General features: G+C 36.7%; 1 protein-coding gene across 6 annotated transcripts in view; it reads right to left on the reverse strand.

Moving 5' to 3' along the window:
* Window positions 1–17,454, reverse strand: part of PTPRC (protein tyrosine phosphatase receptor type C) — a 132,413-nt gene that overhangs the window by 38,397 nt on the left and 76,562 nt on the right. For all 6 annotated transcript variants that reach the window (XM_082394190.1, XM_082394193.1, XM_082394191.1 and 3 more), the window contains 4 exons: window positions 13,687–13,806; window positions 8,941–9,099; window positions 7,547–7,761; window positions 2,547–2,607 (listed from right to left, as the gene is read on the reverse strand). In XM_082394190.1, coding sequence (XP_082250316.1) covers window positions 2,547–2,607; window positions 7,547–7,761; window positions 8,941–9,099; window positions 13,687–13,806 — 555 coding nt within the window. The remainder of the gene's footprint in view (window positions 1–2,546; window positions 2,608–7,546; window positions 7,762–8,940; window positions 9,100–13,686; window positions 13,807–17,454) is intronic.

Here is a 17,454-nt window from a genome sequence, read left to right on the forward strand (position 1 = left end):
CACAGAGAATCTCCTCAGTCAATACGGCCCCTTAAGGACCACAGAACTTCTAATCACCTTCTCCCCTGTGTCACTGTAACTATGACCAGGCTGTCCATGAGAACGGAACTCTCAAGGAAACCCTTAACACAAAAGGCAGATGCCAAAATAATACATCAACGAATGATTCCAAAATGTGACTAAGACGAGCTCCAAAAAGACTGCAGAAAGAAAGTGGAACAAAGAAAACTTCCCAGAGATACAGGTCTCCAGGTCACGAAGGCCAATAGCATCCAGGAAAATAAGTGGAAAAGACCCATGTAAGACCAAGAATAAAGAGGAAAGCCTAAAAGTTCTAGAGAGAAAATAAAATGAGGGAACATATGAAAAGAGTGAGAAGCAGGATGGCATGAGAAAGTAATACTGGAGGCAGGGGAACAAAACTGGAATACTTTAAATTCTAGAGTTTTAAACTTAGAATCTATGCCAGAGCAAAATATTGATTGTGTTAGAATAGAATACAGATATTTTCATGCCTGCAAAAATTAAAATATTTTCTTCTTACACTAGATGATATAAACCAGTAAAATTTTTAAAAAAATACATGAGATTCAAATACAGCAATTCTAAAATGGGAAACTGATAAAGGAAAGTTTTATGATGGTACCCTCAGAGAGTTCCAGAAGAAAACGACCCCAGGAGTTCAAGTGGAAATGTTGTCAAAATGCAGATGATGGAATGTGATACCAGAGAAACTCAGTAATACATTTCTAGCAGCTGTGCTTTTGCAATTCGAAACCCAAGACCTCCCCTGGAGTAGATGTCAGTATTAAAGTGTGACGACATTATTTATCTCTTATGAAAATGCTATTGTTAGCAAAGAGTTAATACTTTTTCTGCTTTATGGGGAAAAAGGAGCATGGGAGAACCCTCTAGCTCCACTGAAGTGGAAATCTGATAAAGATGGAATAGTAGCTGTGTTACCAGGCAACACTGCTAATGTAAACACAATCCCTGATTTCCAAAGGGCATCTGGACACGAGGGTTATGTATGAATGATGGTGTCCTGGTGGGAAGCCCTGGCCTTGATTTCCCTGAATGCACTAACCCCTGGCACATCTGGTTACTGGGCGCATCCCTGTTGGCACATCTGGTAGCTATGCCTGTGGAACTATTATAAGAGATACATGGGGCTTCTAAGCCGGGGTCGCTCCCACACATATGGCCTCAGTCTTATAGCTCAGTTGCCTCTAGAGGGTCAAAGAGTTCATAGTCCCCGGACTACAGTGGGCAATGCTACCAGGATGTTCTTGGCCAGACCCCTTTGCCGGCTGTGTTTCCCACTCTGTGTTTCTCTGAGGGAAATGGTGCCAGGCCTGGCTTATTAAGATAGGAGTATGAAATGTCCAGTGGAGTCTATGACCCCAAGAATAAATGCTGCCACTATAAATTATTTACATAATCAGAAAAACTCAATGAAGCTGTTGTTATGGTAAGGGCTTATAAAAGAAAAGTATATGGAAATAAAGTCAAAGATACTTGGCTGAATTTGTTTGGCATTTCACATTAGGAGCTTCTATTTTATAAATCTGAGCAGAAAGAACTAAAACTTTGTATGGGACTTAGTAAAGCAGTTTGGAAAATAAGCTGTTTTTATATCTTCCCTCTTTGGAAAGACTTGGGAAAATGAAGCATTAGTGATTGTGCACGTGCGGGTAGTTGACAAAGACGGAGAAGTGGCAAGGTGACATCAGAAACAGCCTGTGCTTCGGAACACTGCACCGGGAGCTTTGAATTGAATTGAATTGAGTTTACAAAGCTAACAAGTAGAGAAAACTTAAAGCAGTGTGCTAAGTCTTCCTCCTCCACAGGCTCAGATCAATAAGCAATATTAAAACTCTAGAAAGAGCAGCAGACAATATCGTTTTTATATATGGAGGAAACTATAAGGAGAATTGAAAACAAAAATGGTGAAAAGTGGTCATTTTGGAGAGCAGAACAACGGGTGGGGGAAGGTGACACACGGCTGTCTTCATTTCAGTGATTTTTTTCTAGAATGACCTTTATTTTGATTAAGATATTTTAAAATATTAGTGACAAAACATTAAAAAGCCATACTGTTATTAGGGAATGTGTATCCTAGCTCAGTCGGGTAAATCAGCACAGATTTGTATGTAACGCCTGCTTCTGCTAAGCAAATGCTTGAGGGACAGAATAAAATAAGGTGACAATTTCTAACACATACACAAAACAAACATGCTTGTTACTAACATGAAGAAACGCCGTAAGCATAATCATAATATTAGTCTGTGCAGATAAATCCTTTATGAATTATTTTATGAACTCTTTTAATAATTTAATCTCTTAATTTGAATTTAAGATATTCTATTTTAATCTGGTGTTCACCTGTACATCTGTTTGCACACACCAACTTAAAATATAATGTTTATGGAAAATACATAATATAAACATTTAATAATTAAACATGAGTAGGAATGTAAAATAATAATGCTAAGTGCTACTATATATTTAATATAAATATAATAAATAGCTAAGAGATGACTTACAAGATGTTGATTGTGAAACAATTTTTGGATGACCAGAATAGTTCCCATTGTGATAATAGACCTGAATTTCAGCAATAAAAGAGAAAATAGTTTTCTAGTGTAAATTTATGAATCACAATATAACACATACATATTTGTCATACATTGTTGTTTATTTTCATAAAAAATATACTGGTTAACTTTAATTTAAAGTTGAAACTTCAAGATTATGTCAATACTTTATTATCAAAATGTTTTAAAGAAAATATTTACCAGTGAAAAAGATATAAAGAAATCTTAGCCCATTTAGCAATAATAATAATACTAATAGTTATAATCAGCAAGAATAAGTGAAAATTAAGGAATAAAATCCAACACATCAAAATGTTCATCATTTAAAGTTGATTCCCTATTAATAGGCTAACTAACATCTTCACATTTCTTTAAAACGGAAATTCTGCTGTATACTATTTAGAAGAGTTATACATAAAATGTACAAAAAGGTTTTTAAGGCTAAGTGGAAACAATATAATGTAAGAATCACAGTATTGATATTCAAGTGATATTTAGTTCACAAGGGTTAAAACAATAAAGATTGATGATACAGGGTAAACTCTACAGTATAGACATAAGTAGTTCAAAATATTGAACACAATAAAGCAAAATAATTTAGATATACAAGGGAAACTGAATGGAGCAAGAAAGCATTAAGAATCTTCAGCAAAAAAACAGCTGAAGCAAAAACAGATCTGAATAGTACTAATAGAAGAGATTAATAATAAATCTGGAAAATATATATCTAAGCTTTTACCCGATGGAGGGTATATAATATCCTCAGTACTCACAGAGTATTCATAAATATTTATCACACACTGAGCTGTAAAAAATACTGTAGATTCCAAAGGGCAGAAATTGTAAAGGCCAATTACCCTTTTAAACTAATAATTAATTGCAATAAAAAAATTCAGGAACCAGAAATGTAGAAAAGTCTCTTTAAAAAAAAAAAAGATAAATGAAAAATTCTTCCAAATTACAATTATATACTCTTTAGAAATTATCAATAATAAGAACAATCTACTTTAAAAATCCACTCATTAACTTTTATGTCAGTCATTGAGAAATTAGTAATAAGTAATATAGAGATGGGATAGAGTCAGAATTTTACCAAAGAACAATCCGTAGCTTTACTTTCTTTTTTTGGTTAATAAAAAAGAAAAGGAGAAAGAAATAAATGGTCAAAAATCACTTTCAATGCCCAAACTAGCAGAATATCAAAATAAACCTACAATAAAAGAAAGTAATACATTAACAATTATGAAAACAACTGTATTAATTTATTAACCAGAGATCACAATGATGAATAAAGCTAAAATGATTGCTCCCTCATGAAGGTATAAATGTAGCAGTGGATTCTGAAATAAACATAAAAACAAGTTATGGGAACTGCAGTGAAGAAAACAAGAGGCAGCCTTTTGAAGAGTGAGGAAGAGAAAGGATAACTGAATAATTGTCTCCTAATTTGAATTTGGAGATTGCATTTTAATACGGTGTTTACCTATATTTTTCCAGAATCGCTTATCATGATTGACAAATGGGAGAAGAAAATTCTAGAAAGAGAGGAATGTTGAGTAAAGTGCCTAAAAGAGAGTAAAACCTGAGTGTTTGGAGAAAAGAAAAGGAAACCAGTGTGCCTGGAGCTTCCTGGGCACTGAGGGAGGGGAAGTGAAATGTACAATGATAGGTAATAACAAAGTATTTCTTTTATTGCGACTCTTCTTTGGGAAAATATAAGCGGCACACTCACTCAAAAAGGGTAACATACCTGAAAAGAACAGTAATATCGAAAGATAAGGTAAATGATTCTCAAAGAATCCTTCTGTGTTAAAGGGACTAAAACACATTTTTTGGTGAACGAATAATTCCTGTATTATTTAAAGTTATAAAACACAGAAGAACAGGAAAATGCCTCCAACCTGTTTTATCAGGTTAGCATAACCTTCATACAAAAATGTGAAAAGAATGATGTGTGTCCCCACCTATGCCAGCGTCGCCTTTACCCACTAATTAAATGACCTCATTTATGAATGTGTATTCATAAAAGCTTAATAAAATACTAAGCTGTTGAGCTCAATAATACTTTAAAGGAATAATACACAATGAGAGAGCAGGGTTGTTTTCTTGGAATGTGACACTGCTTCAACATTAGAAAACCTATCACTATAATTCAGCATATACACAAATCACACCAAAGCATCACAACCATGGCAGACCCAACATAGTATCATAAAAAACATTTGATAAAGTCCAACCTACGTTTCTGGTTAAAAACAAAAACTAAACAAGAAAGCTTATGTATACCTAAACACTACTTTAAGTGATAAGAATGTGAAGCAGATTGTCAACATGGCGTTAAACAGTCAACTGTGGAAATTCCCATTAAACCAGAAATAAAAGTGAGAGATTGGACTGAATAAAAATAAAAGGCGAAATTGTGTATGAGTTAAAGTGCTATAAAGAAAATTAAAAGGCAAACTATACACTGAAAACAAATTTGCAAGTCATAGGACAAAGAGTTTAATATTGTTAAGAGCCGAGAAGCATTCCCAAAGAAAACTAGACAAAGGAGCAGGAAGGATGTTACTACAAGACGAATAACAAAAACGATATTTCTCCTCAACAGTAAGTAAAGAAAACCCATAAAAACAAAAAGAGTTGCCAATACCGTATTCCACCCAGTAAATATCAAAGGAAAAGGGGATGCGCAGTGTTGGTGAGATTCTCCAGAGCAGTTATTTCACACACTGCCATGGGAACGGCAATTTGGTAACTTCCACAGGGAAAAGAAAAAGTATCATAAAAAATCTCAAAATACATGTAAATTGCTTTTGACCCAATACATTCATTTCCGGGAATTTATTCAGACAGAAATGATAAAAGACATATTCAAAGATGTTGTTATTTCCCTGGAAGAGTGTTTGCTGACTGCTGTCAAAACAGGTATAGTTAGTAGAATGTGATAAAGCCGTAAGATAGAATCTTCTGCAAACATGAAAACCTAGTAGCGGATTATTAACATGGAAAAACGTTCGCGATACAGTGACTTATGAAACATGCAGTTTATCAAACGGTGTGCTCATATTACGGAATTTGTGAGATCATGGAAAAATCTACGTCTGTCTCTCGCTCTAGTTCCTGGCACAGAACTCCCGAAACCCTGGTGTCTCCTAACTGATAAGAGCGCCAGGAACATTTTTGTCTTTGGTCTTTGACCCTGATTCCTGACACAGAGCTGCAGAAAACCTTGTAACTTCCAGGGCGACAGTCTTTTACTCTACTGAGGTGATTCTGGGTGGGTTCCTGGATGGCTCCCACACGAGGGCTGGTCCCTGGAAAGACCAAGCCATGATTAGTCTCGGAAGTTTCAGCCCTCCCCTCCCCCATTCTCCTGAGAAGGGAGAAGGGCTGAAAATGGAGTGAAGGATTTATCATGCCTATGTGATGAAGCCTCCATAAAATCCCAGAAGTATTGGGGTCAGAGAACTTCCAGGCTGCAGACCACACTCACGCCAAGAGGGTGACACACTCCCAACTCCACGGGGACAGAGGGTCCTGCACTTGGGACCCTCCCAGACCTCACCCTACGTATCTCTTCATCTGGCTGTTCGCCTATATCCTTTCTCACAACCTTTAATAAACTGGTAAACGATGTAAGTGTTTGCCTGAGTCCTGTGAGCTGCTTTAGTAAATTAATCAAACCCAAGGAAGTGGGTCATGGGAACCCCTGATTTGTAGCCAAATCGAGCTACAAAGTGGTGGGGACCTCCTACTTCTCATTGTCTTCTGACGTAGGGTGGGACCAATCTTGTGGGACTGAGCCCCTCACCTGTGGAATCTGACGCTACCTCTGGGTAGATGGTGTCGAAATTGAATGGACACCCAGCTGGTGTCACAGATACTTGCTTGATGTGGGGGAAAAAACTTCACACATTTGGTGACCAGAAGTGTCAGAAGTGAAGTGTTTCAGGTGTCCGGTTTTCTTTGGAAATGCTTCCCTGTGTTTCTTATAGGGAAGAAACACACAGGAGATGGAATGAACTGAGGTTTTTCCCTACAGCAGGAGGAAAAGACTGAGTTTTCCCATTTTAGAAGTATACACACAAAATATGATCAGTAGACAGCGAGCTTATGGGTGAGCTTTTTAACTCTCTATGTACACTGCTACTTCCTTACATTTATTTCTGCTATTTTCTAATCTCAATGTACCTGTAAAAAACGTTTGTAATTTAAAAAGTCACATTAGTGGGCTTCCCTGGTGGCACAGTGGTTAAGAATCTGCCTGCCGGTGCAGGGGACACGGGTTCGAGCCCTGGTCTGGGAAGATCCCACATGCCGCGGAGCAACTAGGCCTGTGAGCCACAACTACTGAGCCTGTGCTCAAGAGCCTGAGATCCACAACTACTGAGCCCGTGTGCCACGACTACTGAAGCCCACGTGCCCAGAGCCCGTTCTCCACAGCAAGAGAAGCCACCACAATGAGAGGCCCGCGCACCGCAGCAAAGAGTAGCCCCCGCTCGCCACAACTAGAGAAAGCCCGCACACAGCAAAGAAGACCCAATGCAGCCAAAAATAAAATAAATAAAAAATAAAAATAAAATATTAAAAATTTTTTAAAAGTCACATTAGTAAAGGTAAATAGCCCAGATGAATAAAAGATGTGGCAAAGGAATAATCTACTGTGCATAAACTGTTGTGCTTCTTGACACGGGAGCAATAATTTAGCTATAAGTAAATCATGTTAAAGGTCAAAAAAGATCCAACAGAATATGTGTTGTAAACAACTGTATTATGTACTAGAGATGAAAAGTTTGGAGTCAAACTTTTACACTTTTAAAGTGTGATTCCATTAGACATCAGAGCTTCTCAAGCTTGAGTGAGCACTGGTGTTAGTATTACTTAAATACTGCAGAATAATCACTATAATGTATATCAGTAATGTATGATTATGGAAATTGTAATCTTACCTGAAATGTATATTGTGTTGAATATTGAAGACCTTCTACCAAGAATGTGCAGTCTCGTCGTTTTAATTCTCTTTCAGCCGAGTTATTTCCAATACTGACTTTCAAATGGTACTGCCCTGTCTCGGGGCCATTAAAGTCTTTAGGAGGCTTACAGCTCACAGCCATACTATTATCTGTCTTCCTTGAAACATGTAAGTCCATGACCTCGCTTGGACCTATCAAAATGAAGAAATATTTGTTGTTTTTAATCATTTGGTAAATGCGTATTTAAATTACTGGACAATATATGTGTACAGTATAAAATGTTTTAAGTGCTTATTTGGGTGTAACAGATGGGGAAGTTAGGATAGAACATACATAAAAAGCTATAACAAAACATCTGAAAATAAATTATACATTCATTTGATGAATATTAGCATGTAAGTTGTACTTGAAACCATGAGATGTTTTGCAATTCCCCCAAAGAAAGTGTGTAGAAATAGAAAATAGAGAAGAAAGGAGTGGAGGGGCAGGAAGGGGAATCTCCGAAAGCCTACAAACAGTCCAGGTCCTCCTTTTGGAAATGTTTACATGACCCTGGTGATACCTGGCTGGATTCTTCAGCAGCAGTGAATCATCTTTGTTTCTGTGATAGCACAGACATTCAGGAAAATAACAAAAGCATGATGCTCGAGGACCTGGACTTTTGAAACCAGAACTTAAATGACATTAAGAGTATTTTACGTACGGCCCTGAAGAGGACAATTTTTCTTTGTGAGCCTGGTGCCAGGTAGGGTCTCTGGAGCCATAGCTGTTGCCTTACACAGGGGGTATTTCTTCTGCCCTGACCTCATGGAGTTTACATTCACCCCAGAGACAGACCTAGCTTTGGACCTGGCATCTATAGAGCCATCCCATGGGAGAGCAAGAGTCAAATGAATGTAAAATGTGACATAAAATAAAATAGTATGTAGTTCATTGTAACGGAGAAGAAAATGCTGACAAAATATTGTTTCATGAGGTCATGCAAGCAGTGAACGCTTTGTGAGTGAGGCGTTCTGATGGCAGTCGACATTTCTAGAGAATAAAAAAAACAATAGATTTTTTTTAATCTAAGTTGGTTAGATTTTTATCTAAGTTGGTTAGATACTTAATTGCCTGAAATCTTATAAATTGTACCTGTTCATATGCCCTCAAGCTTCATTCTTACAATTCTATGATTATACCTGAAGGATACAGAGAAAACCCAGGATGAGAGTTTTTAAATTGTTGTGTTTTAAATTATTATAAACCCTAGATGTTAACAAATGTGCCAGGTCAGTGTGTTTCTCAAATGAAGCATAAAGGTGGACATGCTGTTTTAACGGTTTAGACTTTGCTGTTCATAGAAAAAAGCATTAAAGCTTATAACTTACATGTTGCTTCTGTTTTAACTGCACATTTCACATCAGTTCCATTACGTTCCACACTTCCATGGACAGAGGCATGTAATGTTATCTCATACGTTGTAAAAGGTTTCAAATATTCCAAATTGATTGTGTTTGTAGTTTTATTCAGAGTGTGGCATCTTTTTGCTTAGGGGAAAAAATGGAAACTTTTAGTAAGTCATCAAAACTTAGGATTACCACATATTTAATTTAGTGTCTACAGTAAATCATTCCAAGCCAACTCCAAACTGAGCGATTGAGAAATGAAAACATCCTTGGTGCTCAGAAATACATACAATTATCAGCAAATGCATTGAACAAATGTGATTACTATAAACTCAAATATTCAAAAATGATGGTTTCATATAATTAATTTGGTACAAAACATATTTAATAAGTTCAGACATATTGTTTACCTATGGTCTCTTTTCTTTCTGAGAAAACACAGCTCATGGTGGATATTATGAAAGTCTTTTTTCCAATACTTTGGCAACCCTTTTTCTGATACTTAACCTCCAAACTTTGAACTTTGGTATGAGCCACTGTTATAGACTTCAGATACAAAATCCATTTGATCACCAGTAACTAGGTATCTTCTGCCCTATTCGTCTGAGCACTACAGTAATTCATGGGAGCTGAAACAGTGAAGGAAAGCTTCATGCTGGCAGTAGAATCTGAGCTGTTCATTGAAAGATGAATGAGGCTGAGTAGGTGTAAGGAAGGAAAGAAAATTTTACAAAGGAAAGAAGGAGCATTTTTTTGTTTAGGCACTAGCTCGACTAGGATAGCAGACTCTGGCTGGGTAGGAACATGGGAGGTGGGACCTTGCTTACGCAGATGAGTTAGCACTTGTTAAGTTGAAAAATCACTAGCCGCTGACTATTTTTGAGTGGCCAAGTGCCACCAAGAAAGGTTAAAAGAAGGTTAGAGAGGAAGCATGTTACTGTGATAACAATAATAATACCAGTAGTGATAAAAACAATGAACAGACTATGCTGTGTTCCAAGCACATCTTGAAGTGTTCTATGTGAATTAATTCACCATCACCACAACCCTATAGGTTGGCACTCTTGATGTCATCCGATTTTACAGATGAGAAAACTGAGCCACGGAGACATTAGCAATCTCTCCATGATCTCACAGGAAACGAACAACAGAGTCAGGATGAAACCCGGACACTGAGGTCCCAGAGGCCATGCTTTACCCTTCACCGTCATGCATATTGTCTGGGGTAGAAGAGGGGACAAGGGTCTGCAATGGGGCCAAGCTTTTTCCTCCTCTTGGACACTTTAATTCTCTGGTCTAGGTGGACATGCCAATGGACTTGCAGAAACAGTGTAAGGGAAGATTTAGCACGTGCTAATTTCTTGTCTCAGTTACTTATCCACGACATGGAGATTATAGTAATATCTCTACCTCACCATGGGATGCTAAACAGTAAGTGAGATAAAGTGCCTCTTCTAGCCTGGTTAAGTGTCTATTTTCTCAGAAATCCCCAAAGCTGAGTTAGTTGATTTATACCTGCAAGCTCAGCCACGCTGTCCCTAGTGAGAACTGTCTTTGAGGACAGGAAAGGTGTGAGTTCTAGAGAGGGGCAGGTGGCACCCCCTGACCCATAACTCCTTATATGGTGTCTGCATGTCGGGACAAGGATCATCTTCTAACTCAGCTCCAACCCAAATGTCAAGATGTCGTTCTCCAGGTCCATCTGGCTTCCATTCGGTGACCTAATTTTGTATGATTGTAGATGTAATCTCACAACCATTCTGCATCAAAATAAGTTTCATTTATGTTGTTCTGTGATGCTTTCATCTTAGTCAGCTTGACAAAATCAAGTTGTTGATTTAATTTTGAACAACACATTTTTTTCCAAAAGACATTGCTGTTTGGGGAATCAAAGTGTTCAGTGCTTAGAAAGATGGTTTGGAATGTTCATTTCCAGTTGCCAAGGGTTTCAAGCTTTGGTTGAAAGGTCAACATATTTTACACGAGCCTCTCTGCCTCCATGTGGGATACCTTTCCTCAGGACCCTGAGGCCAGAAGCACTAGTCAAATGGCACAGGTAAAGACTTTATTAGACTTAGGGATGAAATTTGGTTTTCCTTAGGGCAACAGGGACATGTCTAGTTTCAAGTCATGCCTGTTGCACTGGAAATGGCTAGATAGATACTGGCTTCATCACTTGTCACCTCTTTGCTTTTTAGCAAATACCTCAGGAAATCCATTAACAACTTCCCAGTTGAAACTGCTCTAAAGTATCTTCCTGAACACCATGCCAAGTAGTATAAACCCGTTGATCCCCAGAGAGTTTTGCACTGCCACCTCCCAAAATAAGAGATATTTTTTCTCTTATGTTGTTTAAGCAAAAAGGCAATAAACAAAATCATTTCCAATAACATCGCTGCGATGTGGAAGGGTGCACACTGGTTTCAATAACTTTTGAGAAATAGTCCTCTGAATGCAACAATGACTCAGGGCCTCTTCCCTATTACTGAGGAAACTTCATTGTCACTTGGCACTTTAAGTTAATACATAATACTGGAGATGCACAAGGTGTCTCATGCTCAAAAATGAACTTACAGTAGCGAGAAAAGCACAGTCCAAGCTGTTGAATTTGAGCATTGATTTTAAGTTCTGTGATCCTCAGGGCATCGTATGAACTCTGAACATATCCATGCATCTCTTCTCTCAGAGTCATTGTTGAAACGTTTAACAAAATCTTAAAATACTATAAAAACACCCCACAAGCAGAGGAAACTAAATAAATGTCAGTTACATTTGTCTACCTCTTTTAGTCTACAGCTTTCAGAGTCGCTGCGATGGTTAAATGAGGAAATAACAAAATGAATTTAATACCTAATTAAAAGTTATATAAATTGCCATAAGAGTTCACTGACTTTCTTCCTGTGGATTTTTAATAGTGGTTTTATTTGAAATAATGAGAGTAGTTAAAAGAATTGTTCTAACATGCTATACTCTGATCATCTCTCTTTGACTTAGATAATACAGAAGAGGATCTCAGGACTTGTGCTCGCGATGAACCAGAAGACAAGACAGAGCACGCTCCCCTCCCCAGCAGTGGTGGATGATGGCAACGAGAGACAGAGGACTGGGGATGACCTGTTTCCAAAGGGCCCTTTGAGCAGAGTCAGTGCATGAGCCACAGTGGAGACTGGGTTCAGTTAGTTACCAACCAAGTTTTGGAGAAAAGGGCACACAGAGCCAGATGTTGCCTACCTGCCCCTTCCCTCCCCACCCATTCTGTTCAAGTGTTTTATTTGGAGAGTCATAAATTTGGGTAGCACTGAATAAGAAGGAGCTGTACTCATTGCAAAAATAACAAATAAAAACTCGTCTGACTGCAATAACTAACACATTACGTCCTTCTAAGCCTAATTATTCAAATACAGGTTTTTTAAATGGTATAGAATACAAAGAAGCAATAAATATTGCCCCATAAATTTCCACCATATATTCTGGCATACAAAATACTCCATAGTAGAGAGAGAATATAGAAAGTAAGGAATACAGAAAGGGATAGTGAGAAGAAATTTCAGAAAAGAGAAGAGAAAACCAAACAATGTGCTCACACAGAAACCAAGCAAAGAAAGTTTGTAGGAGAGGTGTCCAGTGAGGCAGACTGTACTCCTTTAATCTGACAGATTACAGATTGTCTTCCTGTAATTTCCATTTTTCATCTTCCCGTAAGTTCCATTTTTCCTTTCTCATAGACATAACTTTTCGAATTACCATAACCTCAAATACATTGCCTGTATTTCTTCTCCATAGAATTTGAGTCCTCTTATGCTAATTTGAAAACTACATGTGTATTGAACTTTGCTTTAGTAGTTTGATTATTAAGATTCAAACAACAAGCAAAAACAATATGTTATCAAAATATAAAATAACACACTAGAGATAAGTGGCTTTCTACTTTTCGAAATTTGAAAATTTATGTCTGGTTCCTACCCACCAAACAAAGAGATGGAATTCTGTGAGATGTCCAACTCAATACTACTTTAAGCTACAGGTTAAGGATTGACAAGTGGGCTATTCCATGTGCTGAGTCTCTTCTGAGGTGGTCCACGGTCCCCACTGTTTTCTACAAGTATTTTAGATACTTCACGTAGTCCAGGAGATGTCTGTTCTCTTAAATAGTGTCTTGTTTGGAGGGACTAGGCCAAAGATTGAACTAGTCATAGCACATTTTTTGGGCTGTCTTTATTTCTGCAGAAGTTCTGCAGAAGTTAGTTAATGCTAATTAGAACTATGTTCCAAGATTCCACCTGCCATCAAACTCTGTGGCTAAATGGGCATATGTTCACTTTTGTTCACCCAATTTTTTGTGTATATCAGCTGGGGCACACTTTGGAAGTTGTTTGCAGTCCAGAATGATGAGTTCAAACTAGTGCAGCTCCCTTACATAATTTTTGGAAGACAGATATGAGTATTATCTTCCAGAGATTTTCCTTCTCTAAGGTTTGGAGTGTAATGATTAGAACTAAGAAGATCAAGAACGAGAAATGAGTATTGGGGATATTCTGAGATTTAGTCATTTCAGAGGCTGGGGAGCCTGTAGTGAGTGGAGGTAGTTCTAAAACCAAGGCATACGGGATGCCCGTCGCGGTTGCTGTGTAGAGAGCTCCGTGGCTCACTAGCTCCATCCATATGTGGAGTGCTTTCCAATTTTTGATTTATCTTTACTGATATGGAATTAAATTCTATAAAAGTTACCTGAAGTATTCTGATAACAAAGAGAGAACGTATGAAAAAAATTTTGCGGTGGTCCCCAGGTAACCCATACTGTATGTGCACTGAAGTTAGAACAACTCATATTCTGAGGGATTCCTGGATCTGTTGAAAGAATAAGAATATAAAATATAAAAAACAAGACATGGAGAAAACGTTCTTCATATTATTAGTATGCATTATTAATAGCCATATTTTGATTAATTATGAATTGATGATGAAAGTAAAAGAAAGATATCTGGTCTTATTAAGTTTGATAAGGTCATGTAACAGAGTGTCACTCCAGGGTGACATTGTGGAGCCTAAATGTTCCACTGACTTGAAGAGATCTGAAAACCCCTCTTCCTCTCATTTATTTTATTGTCCAGCTATCTTGGGATGCCTAGATTTCCCTATGCTGGAAATCTGTCACTGGTAGGGCTGATAAAGTTAACAGTCAGTACTGGAGTAGCACTTGTCATCACTTCCAGTAACTAGTCATCAGAACTTGAGGTGAAGAATGTAATAAATGCTTAACTCAAAACTACAAGGTATAATTTACATGAAAACCCACCCGTTTGGGGTATAGTTGGATGGGTTTTGACAAATATATGCATCGGTATAACCACCATCGCAATCAGATATAAAACATTTCTATCCAACCAAGGAAGTTCTTCTGTGCCCCCTCCCAGTCCAGCCAGCTCCCTTGCCCACCCCCAAACACCCTCTGAACTGCCTTCTATTACTATAGATTAAATTAGTCTTTTCTTTCATTTCATATAGATAAAATCAAACGGTGAGTACATTTTTCCATCCAGCATATTGCACTTAACATAATGTTCTGGAGGTTCATTCATATTGCTGTATGTGTCAGTAGTTAGTCCTTTTTATTCGTGAGTAGTATTCCATTGTAAGGATAGACCACATTTCACCTATTCATTCAACTGTTGATGGACATCTGGGTTGTTTGCAGGCTTTTGGCTACTGTGAGTGAATCTACTATGGATATTTGTGCAGAAGTCTTTCTGTGGAAAGGACATGTCCTTTCTTCTTTGGTAAATACCTGGAGTGAAAGTTCTGAGCTATTACTTTGCATTCTCACCAATAGTATTGTCAGTCTTTTTCATTTTAGCCATTTTAGTTGGTGTGTGATGTCATCAGCATCTGGTTGTTGTTTTAAGTTGCATTTCCCAGTTGACTAATGATATTGGGAAAAATTTTATGTGCTTATTGACCATTTGTGTATCTTTTTCTGTGAAGCATATGCTCAAAATGCTTGCCCATTTTTAATTGGGTTACTTGATGTCTTATTTTGTATTTGGAAGAATTCTCTATATATTCTTGCAAAACTCTCTGTTGAAAAAATTAATTGTGGATATTTTTTCACAATGTATGAATTGTGAAAAATTTTTATTTCCTTAGTGGCTTTATTCAAAGAGCAAGAATGTTTAATGTTTATGAAGTTTGATTTCTAAATGTTTTTCTTTTGATTCTTGCTTCTTGTGTCCATCTAAGGAACCATTGCTTAAGCTAAAGTAGCAAAGATTTTTCTAACGTCTTTGTCTAGACATTTTATAGTTTTAGCTTTAGTGTTTAGCTCTGCAATCCATTTTGAGTTAATCTTTGTGTTTGTTGAGAGATAAAGGCTGATGTATTTATTTTTTCTATGGGGATAACTAAAAAACAATCTAATAATGAAATAAATATCCAAATAAATAAATAACCAAAAAAAAAAAAAAATCCTTCCCCTCACTGAATTGCCTTTGCACTTTTATAAACAATAAAATATTTTTTTCCTGGGATTTCTATTTTGTCACAGTGATTTATAAAGACTGTACTAATTTTAGTATTTAATATCCAAAAAGCATTAAATTTTTCCTAGTTACATGAGGACATAGTATTTCTGTAGGTTTATTTTTTTTCTCATGGTTTTGAGTTGTTTTGGGGGCTACTGGAGACATGGATTTAGGAAGCTGCCTTACTCTCAACTGGCTATCCCTTCCATATGAAACTCAGAATCACTTTAGTATGTTCTGTCAAAAGTCCTGTAATATTATAATTAATAAACAACTTCAGCAATGAGACAGATTTCAGGATCAATACAGAAAAGTCCATTGTATGTCCACACACGGGCAATGAACAATCTGAAAATGGAATTAAGAAAACACCACCATCATAAGCAGGAATAAATTTAAACCTAGGAATGAATTTAACAAAAGAACTATAAGACTTGCACACTGAGAACTACAAAACATTCTCCAAGAAAATTAAAGAATACCTAAATTAATGGAAAGACACCCCATTTTCATGGACCAGAAAACTAACATTGTTAGGATGGCAACACTCTTCAAATAGATCTACAGATTTAACTCAACTTCTGTCGGAATCCTGGCTGGCTTCTTTGTAGAAATTGACAAGTTGATCTCAAAATTCATATGGAATTTCAAGGGACCTCAAATATCCAAAACAATCTTGAAGTGGAACAAAGTTGAAGGACTCACACTTTCTGATTTCAAAACTTACACAAAGCAACAGTAACGGACAGTGTAGTACTGGCATTAGATGTATAGATTAATGGAATGCAAGAGTCTAGAAATAAGCCCATCCTTATTGTTAATTAATTTTGACAAGGATGAAAAGAACATTCAATGGGAAAAGAGTAGTTTTTTCACTAAATTGTGCTAGGACATCAAAAGAATGAAATTGGACCCTTACCTCAAATCATAAACGAATATTAACTCAATGGATTAATAGAGCTAATTTTAAGACTTAAAACTAAAAAAGAAGAAAACATAGGGATAGCTCTCCATAACCTTGGATTTGGCAATGAATTTTTAGTTGTGACATCAAAAGCATGAGTAACAAAGGTAAAAATTAATAAATTGGACCTCATCAAAATTAAAAACTTATAAGCTTCAAAAGCTATCAACAAGGTAAAAAGACAACCCAGAGAATTCTAGAAGATATTTGCAAGTCATATATCTGAATTGTGTCTAGAATATATACAGAACTGTTACAACTCAGTGAAAAATAACCCAACTTCTAAAAATGTGCAAATAGTGATGAAAGATATACAAATGGCAAATAAACAGCTGAAGCTATGCTCAAGATCATTAGTCATTAATTTAAATCACAATGAGATACCACTTCACACCCATTGGAATGGCTAAAATAGAAAAGACAATAAGTGTTGGTGAATATGTGAAGAAATGAGAACACATACATTGCTGGTGGGAATGTAAAATGATGCAGCTACTTTGGAAAACTGATTGGCAGTTCTTCAAAATGCAAAACATAAAGTTGCCATATAACCCCCAAATTCCAATCCTAGGTATAAACACAAGAGAAATGAAGACCTATATCTACACAAAACTTGTACACAAATGTTCATAGCAGCATTATCCATAATAGTCAAAAAGTGGAAACAACTTCAATGTCACTCAACTGATAAAGGGACAAACAAAACAAGGTACATTCATACAATGGAATATTATTACACAATAAAAAAACGGAAGTATCGATATGTTACAACATGGATGTACCCTGAAAACAGTACACTAAGTGAAAGAAGCCAGACACAAAAGACAACATATTATATGAAATGTCCATATTAGGCAAATCCATCAAAGCAGAAAGTAAATTGGTAATTGCCTAGATATGGGAGTGGGAGGGAAATGGGGAGTGACTGCTAAAAGATACCAGTTTTTTTTGCTGTTGCTTGTTTTTTTGTGGGTTTTATTTTTTATTTTTATTTATTTTTTGGTGTGATGAAAA

The sequence above is a fragment of the Balaenoptera borealis genome, assembly GCF_965194805.1.
Source record: "Balaenoptera borealis genome assembly, chromosome: 1".
Lineage (NCBI taxonomy): Eukaryota > Metazoa > Chordata > Mammalia > Artiodactyla > Balaenopteridae > Balaenoptera > Balaenoptera borealis.